This window comes from Brassica napus, chromosome A8 (assembly GCF_020379485.1).
Source record: "Brassica napus cultivar Da-Ae chromosome A8, Da-Ae, whole genome shotgun sequence".
Lineage (NCBI taxonomy): Eukaryota > Viridiplantae > Streptophyta > Magnoliopsida > Brassicales > Brassicaceae > Brassica > Brassica napus.
Window position 1 is genome coordinate 2,162,252 of NC_063441.1, and position 19,887 is coordinate 2,182,138.

The 19,887-nt window shown below is 35.3% G+C and overlaps 3 protein-coding genes across 3 annotated transcripts; 1 reads left to right on the forward strand and 2 right to left on the reverse strand.

Annotated features, from left to right (window-relative positions):
* Nucleotides 1–977: 977 nt before the first annotated feature.
* Nucleotides 978–3,042, forward strand: LOC106439032 (scarecrow-like protein 3). Its single transcript, XM_013880372.3, has 2 exons — nucleotides 978–1,212; nucleotides 1,484–3,042. Exon 2 carries the CDS (start codon nucleotides 1,547–1,549, stop codon nucleotides 2,882–2,884), a length of 1,338 nt encoding a protein of 445 aa, XP_013735826.1. The 5' UTR covers nucleotides 978–1,212; nucleotides 1,484–1,546; the 3' UTR covers nucleotides 2,885–3,042.
* A 217-nt stretch (nucleotides 3,043–3,259) lies between these two features.
* On the reverse strand, nucleotides 3,260–11,036 carry LOC106443893 (CCA tRNA nucleotidyltransferase, mitochondrial). Its single transcript, XM_013885442.3, has 9 exons — nucleotides 9,972–11,036; nucleotides 5,451–9,654; nucleotides 5,322–5,374; nucleotides 5,163–5,212; nucleotides 4,990–5,088; nucleotides 4,651–4,760; nucleotides 4,290–4,568; nucleotides 4,169–4,231; nucleotides 3,260–4,098 (listed from the first exon to the last, which is right to left on the reverse strand). The coding sequence occupies exons 2-9, from the start codon at nucleotides 5,844–5,846 to the stop codon at nucleotides 3,574–3,576; spliced, it is 1,575 nt and encodes a 524-aa protein (XP_013740896.1). The 5' UTR covers nucleotides 5,847–9,654; nucleotides 9,972–11,036; the 3' UTR covers nucleotides 3,260–3,573.
* Nucleotides 11,037–14,293: 3,257 nt separating this feature from the next.
* On the reverse strand, nucleotides 14,294–18,400 carry LOC106439033 (protease 2). The gene is made up of 11 exons (XM_013880373.3): nucleotides 17,982–18,400; nucleotides 17,173–17,456; nucleotides 16,897–17,091; nucleotides 16,425–16,771; nucleotides 15,908–16,199; nucleotides 15,630–15,788; nucleotides 15,184–15,549; nucleotides 15,038–15,103; nucleotides 14,901–14,949; nucleotides 14,656–14,779; nucleotides 14,294–14,531 (listed from the first exon to the last, which is right to left on the reverse strand). Exons 1-11 carry the CDS (start codon nucleotides 18,151–18,153, stop codon nucleotides 14,441–14,443), a joined length of 2,145 nt encoding a protein of 714 aa, XP_013735827.1. The 5' UTR covers nucleotides 18,154–18,400; the 3' UTR covers nucleotides 14,294–14,440.
* Nucleotides 18,401–19,887: the final 1,487 nt, after the last annotated feature.

Genomic DNA, 19,887 nt, shown 5'->3' on the forward strand with positions numbered 1-19,887 from the left:
CCAGATCGGATAATGGATCTCGAATATAAGTCCCAAGCCTAGTTTACATAGTAAAAGTATTTCATTAAGTTGATCAAAAAAAATATTCCATTATTTATAGAGAATCCTTGGTCGGTCAATGTTCTTAATTAAAAATGCTATTATGTTCTCACACAGTAAAAACAAATAGAGAGAGAAATATGAGAAAAGGACAAAAGGTGGGCATTTAAAAGTAGAGAAAGGACAAATGAAAAAGTTATGAAAAGACAATGAACATTAAAAGAAGACAGACAAATCCCACACCCAAGCTTCAGCCTCATCTCAATTTCATAAATATAAATACATTTTTTTCAGCAAAACAACAAAAACAAAAGAGATGGTTTTTGGGTTATCTTTTGTCTTTGTTAGGGCGTGTTTGGACGTTTCCTTCTTCTCAGAATCATTACTTTACCAAAACAGCCTTTTCTTTTAATAAAATTAAATAAACTTTTATATTAGAAAATAATAATATTCCAAATCCACCTCATGTCCAGACAAAACTCTATAAAAGTGGAGGTTCCAATCTCGAATACAGACATACATGGTGTGTCGGTATATGCATTTATAATAAGATAACTCCGAAACGTATAATGACAAGTGGGTTTTCACTGAACTTCTTATTTTCTAGTTTTCTCTAAATCAAGAATCATAATCTAAACACAAAGAAATTAATTTCAAAATAATTACAAGTGAGACTTTTTAATGGCTTAATTATACAAGCAAGACTCTTTTTTTTTACAAGTAAGACTTCTTTTGTAATACCGATTCTAGCGGGGATACAAACGGGGTTAGGCTCTTAGCAACATAGTCGGTGCAACATTAGTAAAATAAATGCAATAAAAATATGAATAGTCATTAGTCATATGTGAACATAACTACTATATGGTTTAACGATGAAACTAAACATTCGACCACTTTTAATTAATTCCTTAAAGGGAATGAAAAGACAAAGAGGAAGAAGACAAAACCGACTATCACGCATTGTCTGGTACGTAGAGCCAAAAGGAACAATGCCCTCTGTTTTAGTGTTTTTTAGTTTCAATCCTTTCCCCAAACTACAATAGTCCACACGCTATACTCGCAAGATAACCACTAGAGACTTCTCTCCTCTTCTTACACACATCTTACATAGATAGAACCCAAAAAGAAATAAAAGAAGGCTTCAACATTTTCTTTCCTCTGCTGCAAATTCCAGTAAGATTTTTTTCCTTTATAGGTTATTTTTTTTGCTGGTTATTGTTCTATGATCATTGCTAGTTTCTTTCCTGTTCTTGTTTATAAAAAAATTGCTTTCTTTTCTTTATCAAATCCAGATAATTTTCAGTTAGGTGGTGTTGTCTTTGAATCAGTTAGTACTTATCAATCTACATGTTTTAGAAGTATTGTACTTTCATCTAAAGTATTCAAAACCCTAATTCCTCTGTTCTTTAACAATTTTCACCACTTTTGTTAAAAACTGCTGCAGATTCTCTGGATCTTTAAAAGAAATTCTGAATCTTGGGTTTGAGTTCTAGACTCTCGCTTTGATATGGTGGCTATGTTCCAAGAAGACAATGGAACATCCTCTGTAGCTTCATCACTGCTCCAAGTCTTCTCAACCATGTCACTCACAAGACCAACTCTCCTCCCTTCTCCCTCCTCATCACCGTTTCACTCCCTCAAAGACCTCAAACCAGAGGAGCGTGGTCTCTACCTGATCCACCTCCTGCTAACCTGCGCCAACCACGTGGCCTCAGGCAGCCTCCAGAACGCAAACGCGGCTCTCGAGCAGCTCTCTCTTCTCTCTTCCCCTGACGGAGACACCATGCAGCGTGTAGCAGCTTACTTCACCGAAGCGCTCGCCAACAGAATCCTCAAGTCTTGGCCTGGTCTCTACAAGGCCCTTAACGCAACTCAGACAAGAACCAGCAATGTCTCCGAGGAGGTTCATGTCAGGAGGTTGTTCTTTGATATGTTCCCTATACTAAAAGTGTCTTACTTGCTCACTAACCGAGCTATACTCGAGGCTATGGAAGGTGAGAAGATGGTTCATGTGATTGATCTCGACGCTTCGGAGCCGGCTCAATGGCTTGCTTTGATTCAAGCTTTTAACTCTAGGCCTGAAGGTCCACCGCATCTGAGAATCACCGGCGTTCACCACCAGAAGGAAGTGCTTGATCAAATGGCTCACAGACTAATCGAGGAGGCAGAGAAACTCGATATCCCGTTTCAGTTTAACCCCGTTGTGAGTAGCTTACAGTGCTTAAACGTGGAGCAGTTGCGTGTTAAGACAGGAGAGGCCTTAGCTGTAAGCTCGGTTCTTCAGTTGCATAACCTCTTGGCCTCTGATGTGACCAGCAACAATGGACACAGCCTGAGCGGCGACTCGGCCTCATCTTTGCCTCTTTCTAATTCAGGAAAGATCGATAGTTTCCTCAATGCAATATGGGGTTTGTCTCCCAAGATCATGGTGGTCACTGAGCAAGACTCAGACCACAACGGCTCCACGGTGATGGAGAGACTGTTGGAATCACTCTACACCTATGCAGCCTTGTTTGATTGCTTGGAGACGAAAGTTCCAAGAACGTCTCAAGACAGGATGAAAGTGGAGAAGATGCTTTTCGGAGAGGAGATCAAGAACATCATAGCGTGTGAAGGGTCTGAGAGAAGAGAAAGACATGAGAAGCTGGAGAAATGGAGCCAGAGGATTGATTTGGCTGGTTTTGGGAATGTTCCTCTTAGCTATTATGCCATGTTGCAGGCTAGGAGGTTGCTTCAAGGGTATGGTTTTGATGGGTATAGGATCAAAGAAGAGAGTGGGTGTGCAGTGATTTGCTGGCAAGATAGACCTCTATACTCAGTTTCAGCTTGGAGATGCAGGAAGTGAATGGTATAATAAACACTTGTGACTTATGTATTTTCTTCTTTTTTTTATGAGCAGGGACACAATCTTACTTGTCTCTTGACTGTGACTTCTGCCTCGTTTTCCTTGTTTTGGCAAATGCTTCTTGCTGCCTTCTGCATATAAAATGCCTTTTGAGTTTCCAGCACTGTATTTGTTTGTTGGGTTCATTTTGGTTTGATCTCAAAACCGAATTCAAATCGATGCGAAGCATACGATTCCACCGTTTGTGTATGTAAAAAAAAATAACCGATGTACCGTGGAATTCACTCAGAAATTGAAGTTAATTACGGTTTAATATAACGTATACAATACTATTTACACCAAAAACGAAAACTCAATCTAAATAACTAAGATAATTATACAAATAATTATAATAATCAAAATATATATATATACTCATATGCTGCATCAATATTTGTGGGCATGTATATGCTAAAAAAAGTTGAAAGATGACTGACCTTGGGCGAGTACGATCAGTATATTTTTTGAGATTCAAATATAGTGATTAGTGAAAAACGTTTTCAAGACCAAAAGGAGCGGAGAGGCGAGAAGAGAAGATGAAGTAGTGACGAACAAAAACACAGATATGTTGTTATTTCACAAATAATATTTAGTAATGATTGTAAGAGAAAAAAAAGAAGTGCGAAATCGTTTTAACCTAATCCCAAAAGTCACGCTACCTTCCTTCGTTTTACCCATTCCTGTCTGAGCGGCATTCCTTTGGGATAAGCTAGCTGCCATGTCAGCAATATATGTTGCCATTCCCTAATGATAGGTCCTCTATTGTCTCTAAGTTGTAGAGCTTTAACGATATCACTTCCACCCACCAGAGGTTTTAGATCCCAGATAGTATCAAGACCCATCTCACGAATAATAGTGCCCTGAATTGTTAGATAAACCTCTCTTTTCTTGTCAACTTGGAAACCCAAATTCATGTCGTCATCCGTACACAGCAATAGTGATACTAAGAGAGCAAGACGCCACAAGTCTTTGATATCTCTAAGAAGAAACCCTGCGAGTACTCTTGTTTTCGATGTAGCCGGCAACTCCGGATCATTTCGAGAGATGAGTTCCAAGTGCTCGAATACATCAGTGCCCCACTCACGTTTGTCCACTTGTGAAACGTCATTCTTCTTCAACTGAAGATGAAGAATCAACGATAGGAATCTCCCCGTGGCGCGGTGTATGTTGACAACCTACACGAGAGAGATTTTGTTACCCATCAAAGTTAGATCTCACTAAAGCATATTAATATAGAGAGCTCACTGTTTCAGCGTCCTTGCTCTTTCGCTTCATGGAGACTTTGAAAATGTAGTTGACTACGGGAACCTGTAAAAGGGTTTTAGTCAGCCATAGCCAGAAAAGAGCTCAAATAATTCTAAGTTACCAATTTCCCCTTGGTGTCCTTGTAAACCATTTTCCTAAACGGGAGAAACAGAGCCGCATATAGAGCATGCCTTCTTTGTTCACCGCTGAAGTTTCCGAGCCCAGGGGTTCGAATGAGGTTCCACATAGCTTCCAAGTAGGCTAGGCAGAGGCTGCTACAGTTCTCAGACGGGGCGGGCTCAGACGACGAGGGCAGTGCAAAGACGAGTTCAAATAGTTTCAAATCCGAGAGATAGGTTACTGCTTGTACTGGATCGTTCCCAGATATCATCAAATCGATCTGCACCAGTGAATCATTTCTTTTTTTCTTTTAAAGCAAAAAAGTCCTAAGAAAGATAGGCAAGAAAAGGCTCAAGTCTTACTTCGTTCCCGATACGCTCTTTGCTGATTTTAACTGCAAGGGCTACCTGAAGTTCCTCACTGGAGGCAGCTTCTTTAAGTTCTTCATCCAGCGTAAAGCCAAACCTTGCACCTGTTTGTTATAGCAATCATGTAGCCGATAACCACAGAGATCAAAAATAAAGGCATGGCCGGTCTTGGGCAAAACCAAAAGAAACATTCCACTCTACTTCCCAAAAACCTCCAAATTAATAAAGAAAAGTTACAAAAAAAAATTGAAATCTTTACTAAATCGCTTACATCTCCTTCCAAATTCTCATGACCGACCCTAACTAAAAGAAATGAAATGAAAGACAATTTACCAAAGCGTATAGCACGAAGAACTCGCAGGGGATCATCCAATAAACTAACTCGGGCAGGCAATGGAGTGGCAATTCTTCTAGACTTAAGGTCAACGATACCTGTGATTTTAAGTATGTAAACAACCAACTTCTTAGATACAACACAGAATTGAAAAACACTACGATACACAAACCTCTTCCTGTATAATCTTCTACTAAGCCAGTGTGAAGGTTGTAGAATAAGCTGAGAAAAAACCATACGACATCAAAAAAAAAAAAAGACGTCACGTCAGATACGCATATCCATTAGGTACGCCACTTATTTGTCTCTCTTGAGTCAAGATGAGATTTACCTATTTATAGTCAAGTCTCTCCTATAAGCGTCCTTTTCTGGGGTGGCAAAACCCTATACAAAAAGAGAAGTTTTGTTTATGGCATTCCAAGCAAAGAGATCATATATATAATTTTTTTTTTCTAAGTACCACTTTAACAGGATTGCGACTATTTCCTTCGTGTGTTTCAGATCTCAAGTGTACAAGATCTATCGAATGGTTATAAATATGCATCTTCACTGTCTCCACTGGTCGTCTATTATCATTTGTCGGTTTACTTTTAATGACGTGGCCTTGTACTTTGTCCTCCCCTTGAGAACGTAAGTAATAGTTGAGCTTGTAAAAAAATTTTCTTGCCAACATCTTCTCGATTGCGAGGTCAATATCATTAGATTCTTTTCCCAGAAGCTTATCGCGGACCCAACCACCGGCTACGCGAAGCTTCGTTTCCGGACTGAAACTGCCGACGGCACGGAGAAGCAGATCGAAAACTTCCCGTTCGTTCTCAGTAACGTGGATCCGTTCTCTTAGCTCGACGTTTGTCATCGGAGATGATTATCACTATACAGACGACGTTCGATCTATTACAAAACAAAACACTACAGCTTGGCGGAGAGGCTAGGGTTTACGGAAGGGTCCTATGAATATGAATGAAACCACTGGGACGTATCTATCCAAACTTCCTTTATATATTTCTGTCTTCTTTACTCTTTTTTCTTTTTTTCTTTTTCCTTTTCCTTAATTCCAATTTTCGGCAATTTATATTTATTATTCAATAAAATAAGTATCTCTCTTTCCAAATATATAAGTTATTTTAGTAAAAGTACAAAAATTAAGCAAATTATTTACTTTTCAAAACGAATCATTAAATATATAAATTATCTAGCATTCAACTAGTAATAAAAAAATTCTAAACTTTAATTGATTGAACTAGATTTTGAAAAGCGCAGATTTGTTTTTGTAATTAAATATATTTTAAACGAATTTTTATATAAGATAATGTTTAAGTTTGAGCACATTTATTCAAAACCACGGACCAAACCGTACCAAACTGAAAAACCAAAATTAAACTGAATTGCATAAATAATAGAGCAAATCATATATCTATGACTGAAAAATTGAAACCGAACCGAGAACCAAATGAGTACCTGAATTTTCAAATAAAAATTATATATTTAAAAATATTAATTACATTCAATTTTAAATAACCAAATATCCTAAAATAATACTATTTATAAACCGGATAACCCCAAAACTTGAATTACCCGAATATTTTTATTTGGTTGCTAAATAATTTAGATAACCAAAAGTTTAATTTATGTATATAATTATTTATTTCAAATATATATATAACTATGTTTAATATAACACATAGTATCAAAACTATTTTCAAAATAATATTATCTTTTAAAATAAGTAGATTTTGTTCTAAAACACAGTTCTACTGCTAACCTATTTTAAAGTATCGATGTAGTGTTAATAAATAACAATGTGTTTTCAAAGTTTTTAGAAGTTATCACTAACCGATTTATAATTGGTTAGACTAAATATTTAACAGAACCAAAGATAAATAGCCATTTTCTAAAAATATAGCAGATGAAAATATTGAACCGGTTTTATGTAGACCATAATCATATCTATGGATTCGTATAGGAATTGGTTTGGTATTAAATAATACAACCAATTTGGAATATTAAGTTGTGACAAACATTGTTTAGTTTGTGAATGATAATGTTGAAGTGTTCATCCCACTATATAAAAGAAGCTAAATTCTAGCTTCCTAAGACTATCCACATGGGCAAAATAATCAGGACCAACCAATATGCCAGGTCATAACGAAGTGGGCTTGAAATTAAAAAAAAAACAAAATCATCACGGCCCAGTCCATAGCCTCATCTCCCTGCCTCTCTTCATATGTATTTTGTGTCACAGCTCATTAAGCCCAACTCCCAGACAAATCCAGAGACCGCTCTTACGGTTCGGGTTATATCGCCCTTCGTCTGAAATCATCATCCCTATTCCTAAGCGGCGTCTCGCTCTGTTTCGCAATTCTCTTCCTCTTCTCCAACTCATCCTCCATAACGCCTCCGATGAGAGTGATGGTACTTCAATGTGCTCTCATAAATCCTCCATTCATGATCCCCACAGACCTTCCACATACCCTCTCCGTCTCAATGATATCTAGATCCCTATTTATACCTTTACCTCAGATCGTAAAATCCATACCCGTACCTCAGATCTTAAAATCCAAACCCTCAGATGTTAATTGAATGTTTAAACTTACTTAATATTTTAAAACAAAAAAAAAACTGATATTAAATCATTTGACATCTTATTATGGAAATTCACATATATTAAAACAAGGAAAGTCATAGTCTCGAATTATTTGACATCTTATTAAATTTTATTTGTTATAATCATAACTTAATTTATTAGTAATATTTTTCTTACCAATATCAAAGTCATCAAGTTCGAACACAACGAAACGTAAACGCGGACGTCCACTAGGAGTACGGAATAAAGTGAAAGGTATACACAAAATTAAATCACTTAATCCAGCAATGTTCTATATTTTTCAATTATTAAAAGCCCAAATATAATAGAGACATGTCTCGACTACTTGCTCCAACAAAATAATTTCATTTACTTATTCTACTTATTCCCGAACAGCTCCATCTGCGGCAATTTCCAATCAGGCTATGTTACGCAATGACAATTAACAAAAGTCAGGGTCAGAGTTTGAAAGGTGTCGTACTGTATTTGCCACAGCCCGTTTTCACCCATGAACAGCTCTATGTTGGTCTTTCCCGAGTTACTACCAAGTCAGGCCTCAAAATTATATAAGGAAAGGATCAAAAGATAGGAAGGGTTAAAAACATTGTCCACAAAGAAATATACAACGGTCTATCGCACCTACCAGGTAATCTAATATTATTTGCAACCCAATATACAACTTTATACAAAAATACTAAATTCCTTTCTCTCTCCTCCAGAATCACGATCCGATGATCACCCAGAGCAGACTTCCCGAAATCTTAAACAACTTTCTATACCATAAGATGCAAACTACCAGTAAGTCTGCCCACCCGAAACTCTTCAAACTCAATAATTAAGATGTACTAACAAAATTGTTTTTATCTATAGGTCCGCCCGCAATAGAAAGTGGCCGCTCTACAAAATCATTCATAATATACTTCACAGACATTGTCTACATCTTATCTTATTTTAATTCTTTTTTGTTATCTACCGAATTCTATTCCCTTTGGACAATTACTTATTTCTACTATCAAACTATTTTGTTTCTACGTCTTCACATCCAAAAAAAAAATTTAACTCACATTTTCAAAAACTAAAACTCCAAATTTTAATAAAATATTATTTTAATTACATATGTAATCCGCGCGAAGCGCGGACATCGGCTCTAGTATATATAACGTGGTTAATGAAATCAGTTTAGTTAATAAGGTTGGTATAAAATAATGGTTGATCTCTGTAAAAGATAAAAAAAATTTACAATGGATATTGTATTCTGTTTATAGTCTCCGAAGGTATTAACTATTAAATAAATCACAAGTAACCATATATATAAATATAGAGTGGACATTATTTAATAATAACACAAAATAATTATGATGGAATAATATATATATAGTAAACGTATATGTAGAGAATTAGGTTAGTACCATTGTTTATGACTAACTAGGGTCGGCCCGCCTTACGGGCGGGATATTAGTTAATTTGATATTCACTAAATACTCGAGTTGAAATTTGTTTTAAGATTCAAGAATTTGGTTATTTGTTATGTGTTACTTATTAGTATGCGGTGTTATAGTTATTTTTCGATTATTCTTGCTTTGGTATTGTATCAAATTAACTAATTGTCAAACTCAAAATTATAGATGTACAAATGTGGATTTGTGATAAAGTTTGATGACAATACTGTTTTTTTTTTAATTCTTATTCATAGTGGAGTGTGCATGAGTCAGAAAGAGGCCTATATCAACTTTATGTTTTTGCGTATGGATTTTAAATATATATTATTTTGTATAATGCATACTTGCTCTACAACATTTGCTTGTAGACTAAAAAAACTGTTTTCTATATTTTTAAAAGAGAAAATATTTAGTCTAGTATATAACATGGACATATGTATCTAGTGATGGCATTTGGGCTCTCCCGCAACCAAATGACCCGCCCCGTCGCGGGCTCAGTTTCATTCGAGTCTCTGCGGGTCGTACCGCGGCGGGCTGCGGTCTCTGAAACCTATGACCAATCCCGACCCGCCCTATAGCAGCGGGTATGCGGGTCGGCCCGCGGGCCAGCAATCTTCATCAAGGCTTGGGACCTGTGTCACCTGCAAGAAAGAGGGACGAGAGTTAAGACCGGGAAAACGTAAATCTATCCCGAACAGTCAATTGTTACATTATCAAGTTTTTCAGAACCATCAAGTTATAAACATAGGTTACGTTTGTTATAAGCACTTATAATTCAGCATATATTAATCAAAATAGACAGTGACACCTGTAAGAAGAAGAGTTAAGCATTAGAGATATATTATCAAGTTGGTGAAAATCATCAAGCTACAAGCATTACACGTTTGTTACAAGCATTGGTTACTAAAGGGAATTCAAACCACAATACTACCTATTAAACGTTGGAACAAAGTCTTACCTCAAGTCCTGAAGCAACCCGAAGGCAGAAGGGAATAATATCAGTCTCTCCTCTCCTTGTCCAACATCACTCCATCAAACAAGTATCGACTCATGAATTCATGATCATGCGTGAAAAACAAAACAAGTGTAAGCGATATTTAATAAAAAAGAAGACCAGTCTGTTATCAAACAAGATAACAAGAGTGCTTGAACCGTGTTATCAACAAGAATCAAAAACAGAACAATACTTAAAAAACAACAAAGCCATCTAATACAGAAACAAAAGAAGAACGACACAATATATATATATATATATATATCAATACCGAAACAAAAACAGAACAATACAGAAACAACCAAGAGTAAAGTTGTGTTGAATTTTTTAATTAATAACTAGCAACCGAGAGTAAGCAGAACAAAAAGAGAACAACGCTTATACAACCAAGCCATCTAATACATAAACAAAACATAACATAACAACACAATATATATATATATAATTACACTGTTAGGAAAAAATACTTTCGCAGAGAGACATAATCTAACTAAGAAGATTCACAGAACACATTCACAGGGATAGAGACAGAACAAGGAAGAAGATTACTACTTACCTTTGAAAGGACGAACAGAAATCTAAAATCGTGTAAACAGAGAGGCACGAGCTAAATAACTCTGGACATGCAAGTCGATCTACTGTACAGAGGAGAAGAAGAAGATGCTTTGTCGTCGTCGATCACTCGATCGAAGAAGAAGAAACACAGAGAGCAAGAATCGCTATCGTCATCACCTGTTCACCGTTTAGCTCTATTATCGGTAAATCACCAAAGAGACAAACGAGAAAACTGTAGCGGGCCTCAATGTTTCCCCGCATCCCGCTTTGGCCCGTCCCGCTTCGGCCCAGTACCATCGCGGTCCTGTCCCGCAAGACCCGCAACTAAACGGGCCATAATATCTTTACCCAATCCCGCTCCGCAATGGGCATTTCCGGGCCAGACCCGCGGGCAAGCCCCTGAATTGCCATCTCTATATGTATTGACTATATATAAAAGTTGGGTGTTATTTTAAAATGACATATGTATAGAGGCTTTTCAATCATTACTTCACTGGCACAAAACATTTATAACTGCAAATACCTTCTTTTAAAAGCAAAACTAATAAAAGCGTGTACAACAAATATATTTTGATATATATTATATGCATCAAGTTATAAATGCTGGAAACATTGCAAAACTGTTTGGAGCAAAGTTTTTAACTTCACAATCTTTATCTTGACGTCCGTTCAGTGCCGGCCCTGACCACAAGCAGAAGAAGCATGGACTTCCAGCCAACACGATAATAAGTATTTTCGCGGCCACATATTTATAAAAAGTGACTTTAGCCTATTGGTTCTAAGAGAAATTTTCAGTGCTGGAGGTGCTAGGTTCAATTACCGCTGACAAATTTTTGTTTTATTTGGCCCCAAATATAAAATGGAACACGTGTCACTCCATAACACACGACTTGATGACGTGGCATCACAGGAGGAAGGCGAACATATTTTTATATATATAGATTTGCCTTTAATGAAGAATAATGAAGTTAGTAGTATGAGAAATAATAGGAATTCTAGTTAAATGAAATGGTCCAACTCTGACTTGTTTTAAGTAGATTTTTTAGGACTCCTTCTCATTTAATAGTATTGATGCATAGAAATTTGAAAATCTCTCTATATATAAAATAGAATTTTATCTCTCATTAAGCCACATCATCAATTGAAACACCAAAAAATGACACTTCAATTTTATTTCTTAAAATTTATGAATTTTTTCTCATCTTTCATTTTCTTGTAATTTTGTTCGTCTAAAATTTATTATTCAATATCGTCAATCAAAGAAACATACAAATTGATATTATACATTGCATCAAAAAGAAAACAAACTCTTGAAAAATAATCTAATCCGCTGTAAAATATGATATGACAAATACGACTACAAGAGAAATTAATGATAGACGTCCATACCAAAATTTGGTTTGATATTGCCAATACAATGATATTAGAATGATCTTGTTCAGTGCTTTTTAACAATTTAAGTGCATTCCCATATCACAACAGTCTGCAATCATCTTCATTGCCTACACGATAAAAATTCTTCATATGAAGTTAGATCTTTTTCTTTGGTTAAAGCTATTCCGGAATAAATTCCCTCGAAAAGGTTAACAATGAAGATCGAAAGAAAACGAATATATCTCTAAAAAACTTAGAAAAAGAACAAACATAATACTAGAAAACAAAGAAAAGAACAACTATTAGAAAACAAATCCTAGTCCCGGTGGCGTGTACAAACAAAAAAAATCTCCTTTTTTTTCTTCGATGGCTGGAAACCCATACAGTTACGAAAGATCCATCTTTCACTCTCTAAATATACTTAGGGAAAATCGTCAAAATGGAACAAAAACTTAGGATGATTGTCCTTTTGGTATAAAACCAATTTTGTCCATTATGTCTCCATTTTACCCTTTCGATTTCTGAAACTTAATGAAATAAATAGTTTTAAGAATCAAAACAATTATTAAAAATATAAAAATATAAACAATTAATAAAACATCCATGTACACAAACACATATTTTTTTGTTTAAAAAGTTTATAAATAAAATTTTTAAATTACGTTCTACTAAAAAATAGAATTCGTCTTCTATAAAAAATAGGTTAGTAGAATACGAATTCCAGAATAAACTAGTCCATCTACTTTTTTTTTAAAAACGAACAATCTACTTTTAATTAAAATTATAAATATGCAAATGTTAATTCTACTATTTTCTCTCGAATACAATTTATACTTTTACGAAGTATTCTAAAATTTTTGGAATGTGAAATCTAAATACAACACGTACGTCTACCTGAGGTAGAAATTGCATTCAACATTTTGTCATGGTTCTACTCATTGTAGAAGTAGAAATTGCATTCAAGATTTTGTCATGGTTCTACTCATTGTAGATTGTGCCTTCTACGGATAAGAAAACATGTTTTCGAAAATTATGGAAGTTTCAATTAAGAAAATATTCTAAAAATATTCCAACTTCCTAAAACGTGTTTTGATCGAGTTGCTTTGCCAAAATATATATAAAAACGATTTTGCATTTTCTTCTTCATCAATCTATGATTTCTCCATAGTTTGTCTTGTGATTTTTACAAACTCTTGTTCTATGATGCAGATCTATACAATATGTGGTGTTTGAGGATTTGGTGCAACCACGAGATGGATTTTTTGGCTGGTGACAAAAGGGGTAGGCTACTGTTATTGAATCAAGTTCTACCTTAGAGGATTTTAAAAGAATGATTGTGGAGGATTTTGATATGGAAGAAGATTAGGTTTACGGGATATTTGGTTTCGTGTCTTTCGTTTCTTTTTTTAGTTGTTTTTACATTTCTTTTGCCTTTCTAAAATATTTTATTTTTATCTTTTTTCATTAAACTTTTTAGAAATGGTTTTAATTTGTGTTTAATTTAATTAATAAAAGGTTAGTTTTGAAATTATAAAAATATTATACTATAGAGACAGCTTAGTGATGGTATTATGCTAAAGGGACAACCATCCTAATTTTTGTTTCGTTTTGGCAATTTCCCTTACACTTATATATCAAATATATAAACACAAACTAAAATTGTATCTTACTAAAAGGAAAAATATCAAATGCCTAAGATATGTTTCAAAACAAATGAACAAGATATTTATTTTGTTACAGTATGATTTAAATGATAATGTTTGTTCAATAACATTACTAACTGAAAATTAAGATAAAATAACATTTAGTTTTGTTAAAATAAAAAGACAAATACAAAATAATACTATATATTTGTTTTATATATAAATTTGATCTAATTATTAAGATTAGTTTAATTGTATTAGTAAATGATATATAATAAAAGATAGTTTTTCATATTTTAATTGTGTTATGATAAAATAGTAGGATCGCGGATTAAATTAATTATATTACTAAACTGCTTTTGATCCGCGCGTCCGCGCGGATGTCTGTTCTTCATAATCATATATTTTTAAATTTTGATAATTCAATAAATTAATTTTTTATACTCATTATGTTATAAATTCATATGTTTATCAAATTTGACATTTGGTGTGTTTTGTCAATGTTTATTAGCCTTCGTGTTTATAAACTATGAGACTGTGTTTTTGTTTATTGAGCTTTCATTTAGTATATAATAAAATATACTTGTTATAATAAAACATTAACTTTAGTGGAATGATGTCATTTTGTCGTTTTATTGGAGTTAAAATTACAACCAATTTAAATTTTGTGCATCAGCAGTGATTCAATACTGTGAATCAATCAAACCATTTAAGAATAAAATAACCTTTAATTTCAAAAGATAGATAACGGTAGGAACTTTTTTTAAACATGGTCTCTCTCATTATTAGAGAGCAAACGCATAAACTGTCTTGAAGGAATCAGAGCATTAACAAAAGACCAAATAAAAGAAGCATAAACTATTAGAGTCTTTCTTGCGAATACTCAGGAATCATGTCCAAAACTTTCATCATGAACGCAAACTTAAACGCATCTTCCTGAAGCTTCTCAAATCTGCACCTCAGTATCAAACATACCAAAAACCAACCTTCGTTAGTTTGAACATAATTAGAGTCCAGTACAAAAGGATGTGTGTTTGTACTGTTGAGAGACAAATGCACTACGTTCGTTCTAGTACCTGCCAGATTTGGAGAAATGTCCAGCGCCAAGCTCACATTTGAACAAAAGCAAGTTGTTGTCAGTCTTCATTTCTCTCAGTTTCGCCACGAACTTGGCCGGTTCAGAGTACATTACCCTTGGATCTATTGCCACAACCAGTTTAAAAAACATCAACAAGTCAGAAACTATAATAATCATGCCTGTTTTAACCGTATTCAGAAACAAATTTGAGTCCAAACTGTATAAATACAGTTGAATGCTTACCATTTAACCCAGCAGTAACAAGAATATTTGGATAATTCTGCGCCGTAACCTGTTATATTGGAATAAATGCATCAGCAGCAGAGACCTTCTGTATGTCATGTATTGTAGATAATACCTAAAAGAGACAATATACTCACATTGTCAACAGGGGAATACGACTTCATATAGAAGTAATATTCTTCCTTCCTAGGGTCACCCCATTCCTACAAATATAAGAAACCAACCATAACACATGTAAGAAAGAAACTATGTTCGAAGGCATTAAACAAGCATCAAACCCCACCTCCCATTCTGATGTCGTAAGCGGAATAGTTGGGTCCAGCATTGTTGTCAAAGCGTCTACAAAAGGAACTCCAGCGACAACCACCTTAAACAAGTCAGGCCTCATGTTAAGAACAGCACCCATCAGCAAACCACCAGCACTTCTTCCTTCCACACACAGTTTCTCCTTCGAGCAATACTTAAGCTCTACTAAAGACTCAGCACAAGCGATAAAATCAGTGAACGTGTTTTTCTTCTTCAACAGCTTCCCGTTCTCGTACCACTGTCTCCCCATTTCACCACCCCCACGAACATGTGCGATTACGTAGATAAAACCACGATCTAAGAGGGATAGCCTTGATGTCTTGAAATACGGATCCACAGAGATCTGTAACGATGAGAGTAATCAATAGATTAGCACCATAAAAATATTAGTGAAAGGACCATAAAAGCTTCAGCTCAAAGTACCTCATATGAGCCATATCCATACAGCATACACGGATCAGACCCATCGAGCTTTGCAAGGTTTTTGTTATAAACAATAGACATTGGAATTTGAGTTCCGTCAGCTGCACTGACCCACTTCCTCTCTGTCACATAGTTTGACGCATCAAAACCTCCCAATACCTGCAGGAGGTTATAATAAATATCAAGCCATGACCACGTTTAAAGATAAGGCAAGCTTGTATACTGAAAAAAAACAAAAAAAACTGTAAAAGCAAAAGAAAAAAAAGTGGTTTACTTACTGTGTCTATCTTCTTGATAACAGAAGTTCCACTATCCATGTCATAGTCATACACCGAAGGAGGCGTCTTCAACGAGCTGTAGCAGAACCTTAAAACACTGGACGAAAATTCAGACTCTGTTGAGTCCACTTTATAGACCGGATCAACAAAGCTAACACTACGACCAGCTTGGAGACTGTTCAGAGGCTGTCCCTCAGCAGGAAGCCTATGAACCGTTATCTTCTGAAGTCCCTGTTCACGCTCGAATACTGCTAGATGATCTCTAAAGAGCTGAATTTCCTGAATCTTTACACTGTCCATATAAAAAATACATTATAATAATTAACTATATGATCCAAGGTGAGCTTAACTTCAAGTGAATAATGCATCGTAAAACTCAATTAGCATTATAAAACTCAATATAGCAATGGAATAAAGTGAATAATGCATCATAAAAAAATATAAATGAGACTAAAAAAACTTCCTATGGATAAGGACACTGACAAAGGGTAAATAGATTCTGACAAGAATGTTTTACCTTTCTCTGTGTGGAATCAGAAGTGTTGTCTTAGATGGGTCATCAACTAAGCAGGCGACCACTTCAGAGTTGTAAAATTCACTGCTTCGTCTCTGTATGAAAAAGTGGTTCCCTCGATGACTAACAGATGAATCGATGCCATCTACACGAGGTGTCAGCACTCTGAGTCCATCCTGAGGCTTGGACACATCAAGCGAGAAGACAAATCTTGTGGTCTTGCTTTCGGATGCAACAAATATATACTTATGGCTCTCAGAGGCGTAGAGATCAAGAGAAAACATATCATCCTTCTCGTGGTAAAGACATACATCACTGCTTTGTTCTGTCCCCAACTTATGCAACCAAGCCTGTAACAAAGAAACACGAAAGCCACAAAGTTTGACTGCCGAACATAGTAACCATACAAATGTCATAATTTGAACTAATATCAATACTTAATTAATCAAAATATAATTTAAAAACAGATGTAAACCTTGTCAGGCCGCAAGATTTCATCCATAGTTACGTAGACCAAAGCATCATTACCAGCCCATTGAAGATAACAAGTTACTCCTTTAAGCGGCTGCCCTACTGGTTTCAGGGACTCAGAGTCAATGACATGAACGGCATATATCTCATCACCTTTTATGTCCTCTGCATACGCCACCAATTTATGATCAGGACTAACCTGAAGACAGAATCAAAAAAAAAAGTTAACAAAGAGCAGGTTTGAAACAGAACTCTTGAAAGGGATAGCAAAAGTTCAAACCTTGAAGGTACCAATTCTGTAGTAGCCATGCTCTTGGGCCTTGATATTCTCATCCAATATGATATGCTCAGGAGGAGCATCGGGCCCAGTTGGCATGGTATCGTGCACAGAAGGCTCGGCTTTGTTGTCAGCGATCAAACGCCTACAGTGCTGAACATATTCTTTGCCTAGAAGATTCTTCTTGTAATAGTAGTAAGGACCCTTGCGTAGAGGTGCAGATATGTCATCTTCTTTGATCCTTCCTCTGATCTCAGCAAACAGCTGATTCTCAAATTGCTTAGTCCCTGAAAACAGCTTCCACAGTCAACACTAGGCATAAACATCAACCAAACCCGAAAAAATGAAACATGGCTAGAATTCAAGAAAATAATATCTTTTAAGAGAAAAGATACCAAAAATCCAAAATACAATATGTATATATAAAAGTATTATTTAGCTATATTAAATTTAAAATTAACAAATTTTTATGAAGTAAATTCCTAATCTATGAAAAGTACCAGACTGATCATTAAGGAGATAGTTTATAGATAGACACTTTCTCCAGATATGCAAATAGATTGCTTTTTTTTGTTGGTGATCAAGACCAAAGTGTCGTGCAGCAGATAGATCCAACTTGGCATCCCACACAAATTTTGGACATTAATATTAATTAATAAATCAACTATTCAAATATTTTGATCCAGTTATATGAAATTATTTGATAGTTTAATCAATAATCTCATTTTTTAAATTGCTTAGTCACTGAAACAGCTTCCACAGTCAATACACGAAGAGCGATTAAACCCTAATCACTAAGAACCCTCACTCACCAGACATGACGGAATCAGCGTATTCGTTTTCTGCACGGAGGTAAGAGAGCATGTCGGGATCGCAACGAGAATCGTCGCGGAGCCAGTAGTAATTGTCAACCCTAACGTCACTGAACATATGCATCGCGTGCTCCACTTTCTTCGCAACAGGAGGGGATCTCGTTCCCGCCATGTCTCACGCCATGATGATGAAGCTCCGATTTTCAGTGTGACGAGGGAAGGGGAGAAGACGACGACGAGGTTGCTAGAAAGTGGAAGTTAAAAGGAAACGTGGTGATTTTATATAGCGAGCGCAAGACACGCGACGAGTTGTTAGATAGATATGCCCAAATACGGTTACACTAGATTCTAGGATGCGTATCATTTCATTAATTTGAACAAAACCAAACAATCCCAAAACAATGCTGTTAGTTAGGATTTTCGGATATATAGATTTCTTAATATCTTGTTGGTAAAATATTTTCGTTGTTAGGATGTTATCAGTTGTATAATCCGAATCTAAATCAACATCTCATAAATTTGATAGCCTAATAAACTTATGCAGCCTCATTGAAGCTGCAACCACTCTTTTTAAACATAGATATTGTACCTATGTTTCTTTCTTAAAACTTGTCATTTTCTTTTCCACACATCAAAATTCTTTTCAATAACATAGCATAGCGAAGAATGTCGTTTGTTAAACATTTCTTTGTAACTAATGGGCAGAGTAACTCCACCGTATTGGTTAGAATGATATATTTACCCTCTATACAAAGTAAGAAATCCAGATCGAATAGGATAACCATAATCTCCCAAATAATATGTTCCAATAGGTGCAGTCGGAAATTGATGAGGCCCCTTCATTGCTAGTACTAAAATTTTTGCATCATGAGTTGATCCCGGAATACCTATTTATGCATATGTAAACAACATGTCCATATTGCATACAACTAAAACATTCATACTAGTATCACTTTTTCAATTCAAATATTTTTCTGAATCTTAGTGACATAAACATGTGTTCAATCTATTGCATCAATAAATCTTTTAAAGTAAGCCAATAATTTTATTGGATTGTAACCTAGGATGAGGTTGCCTGAGCTCATATAGACCAGGTCTAAGCAAATGAACCGCCATTTTTTCGAGAACACTCAACACTTCATGGAATTTCCTGCGAGTGACCGAATATCTTCCCAACATATACCTCTGAGTTACATTTTGAGCACATATATTAAGGAATATTGCAACACTTTTCTCGATGCCTACGTTATCAGTCTCCTTCAACTGATAATTCTCCTTAAGCTTTTCATATAACTGAATGTATACCCGTGGATACATTCGAATTATGTTATAGCATTGTACATTGTGGCCATGAAGTAATTTGTACACATATCTTCGACCGCTTTCTGAATCTAGGTTCATTCGTTGCCTTTCTATACTCACAGAATAAGGATCGATGAAGGATTCTCCAAACTTAGTGCTTCCATCTTTTGTTTCATCATCTTCAAGCATTCGATAAAATGCTTCTTTCTAACAAAAAAAAGTAATTTATTAAAATAAATAAATATTATTTGATAAATAAGAAACATAAAACAAGAAATGATTATTGAAAATCAAACATGAATTAAAATCAGACAAAATAAAATTATTCAGTTTTGAATTTTCTTATTCAACTTCTTGACTGATTCATGTTATTCTTTCGAAATATTTAGTTCTATCATCATCGTCGGGTAGTGTAAGATAAACACATGCATGTGTCACATTACATTGAAGCACAGTCACTGGTCCCCAATATAACAATGACTCATATTGAAGACCAGGGAGTGTTAATGAGACAATTGCACGTTCAAGCTTGTTATCTTGGACTCGTTCATAAAGTTTTATTTGTTTCATGTAAGCTTCATTTGTCACGAAGTCATATGAAACA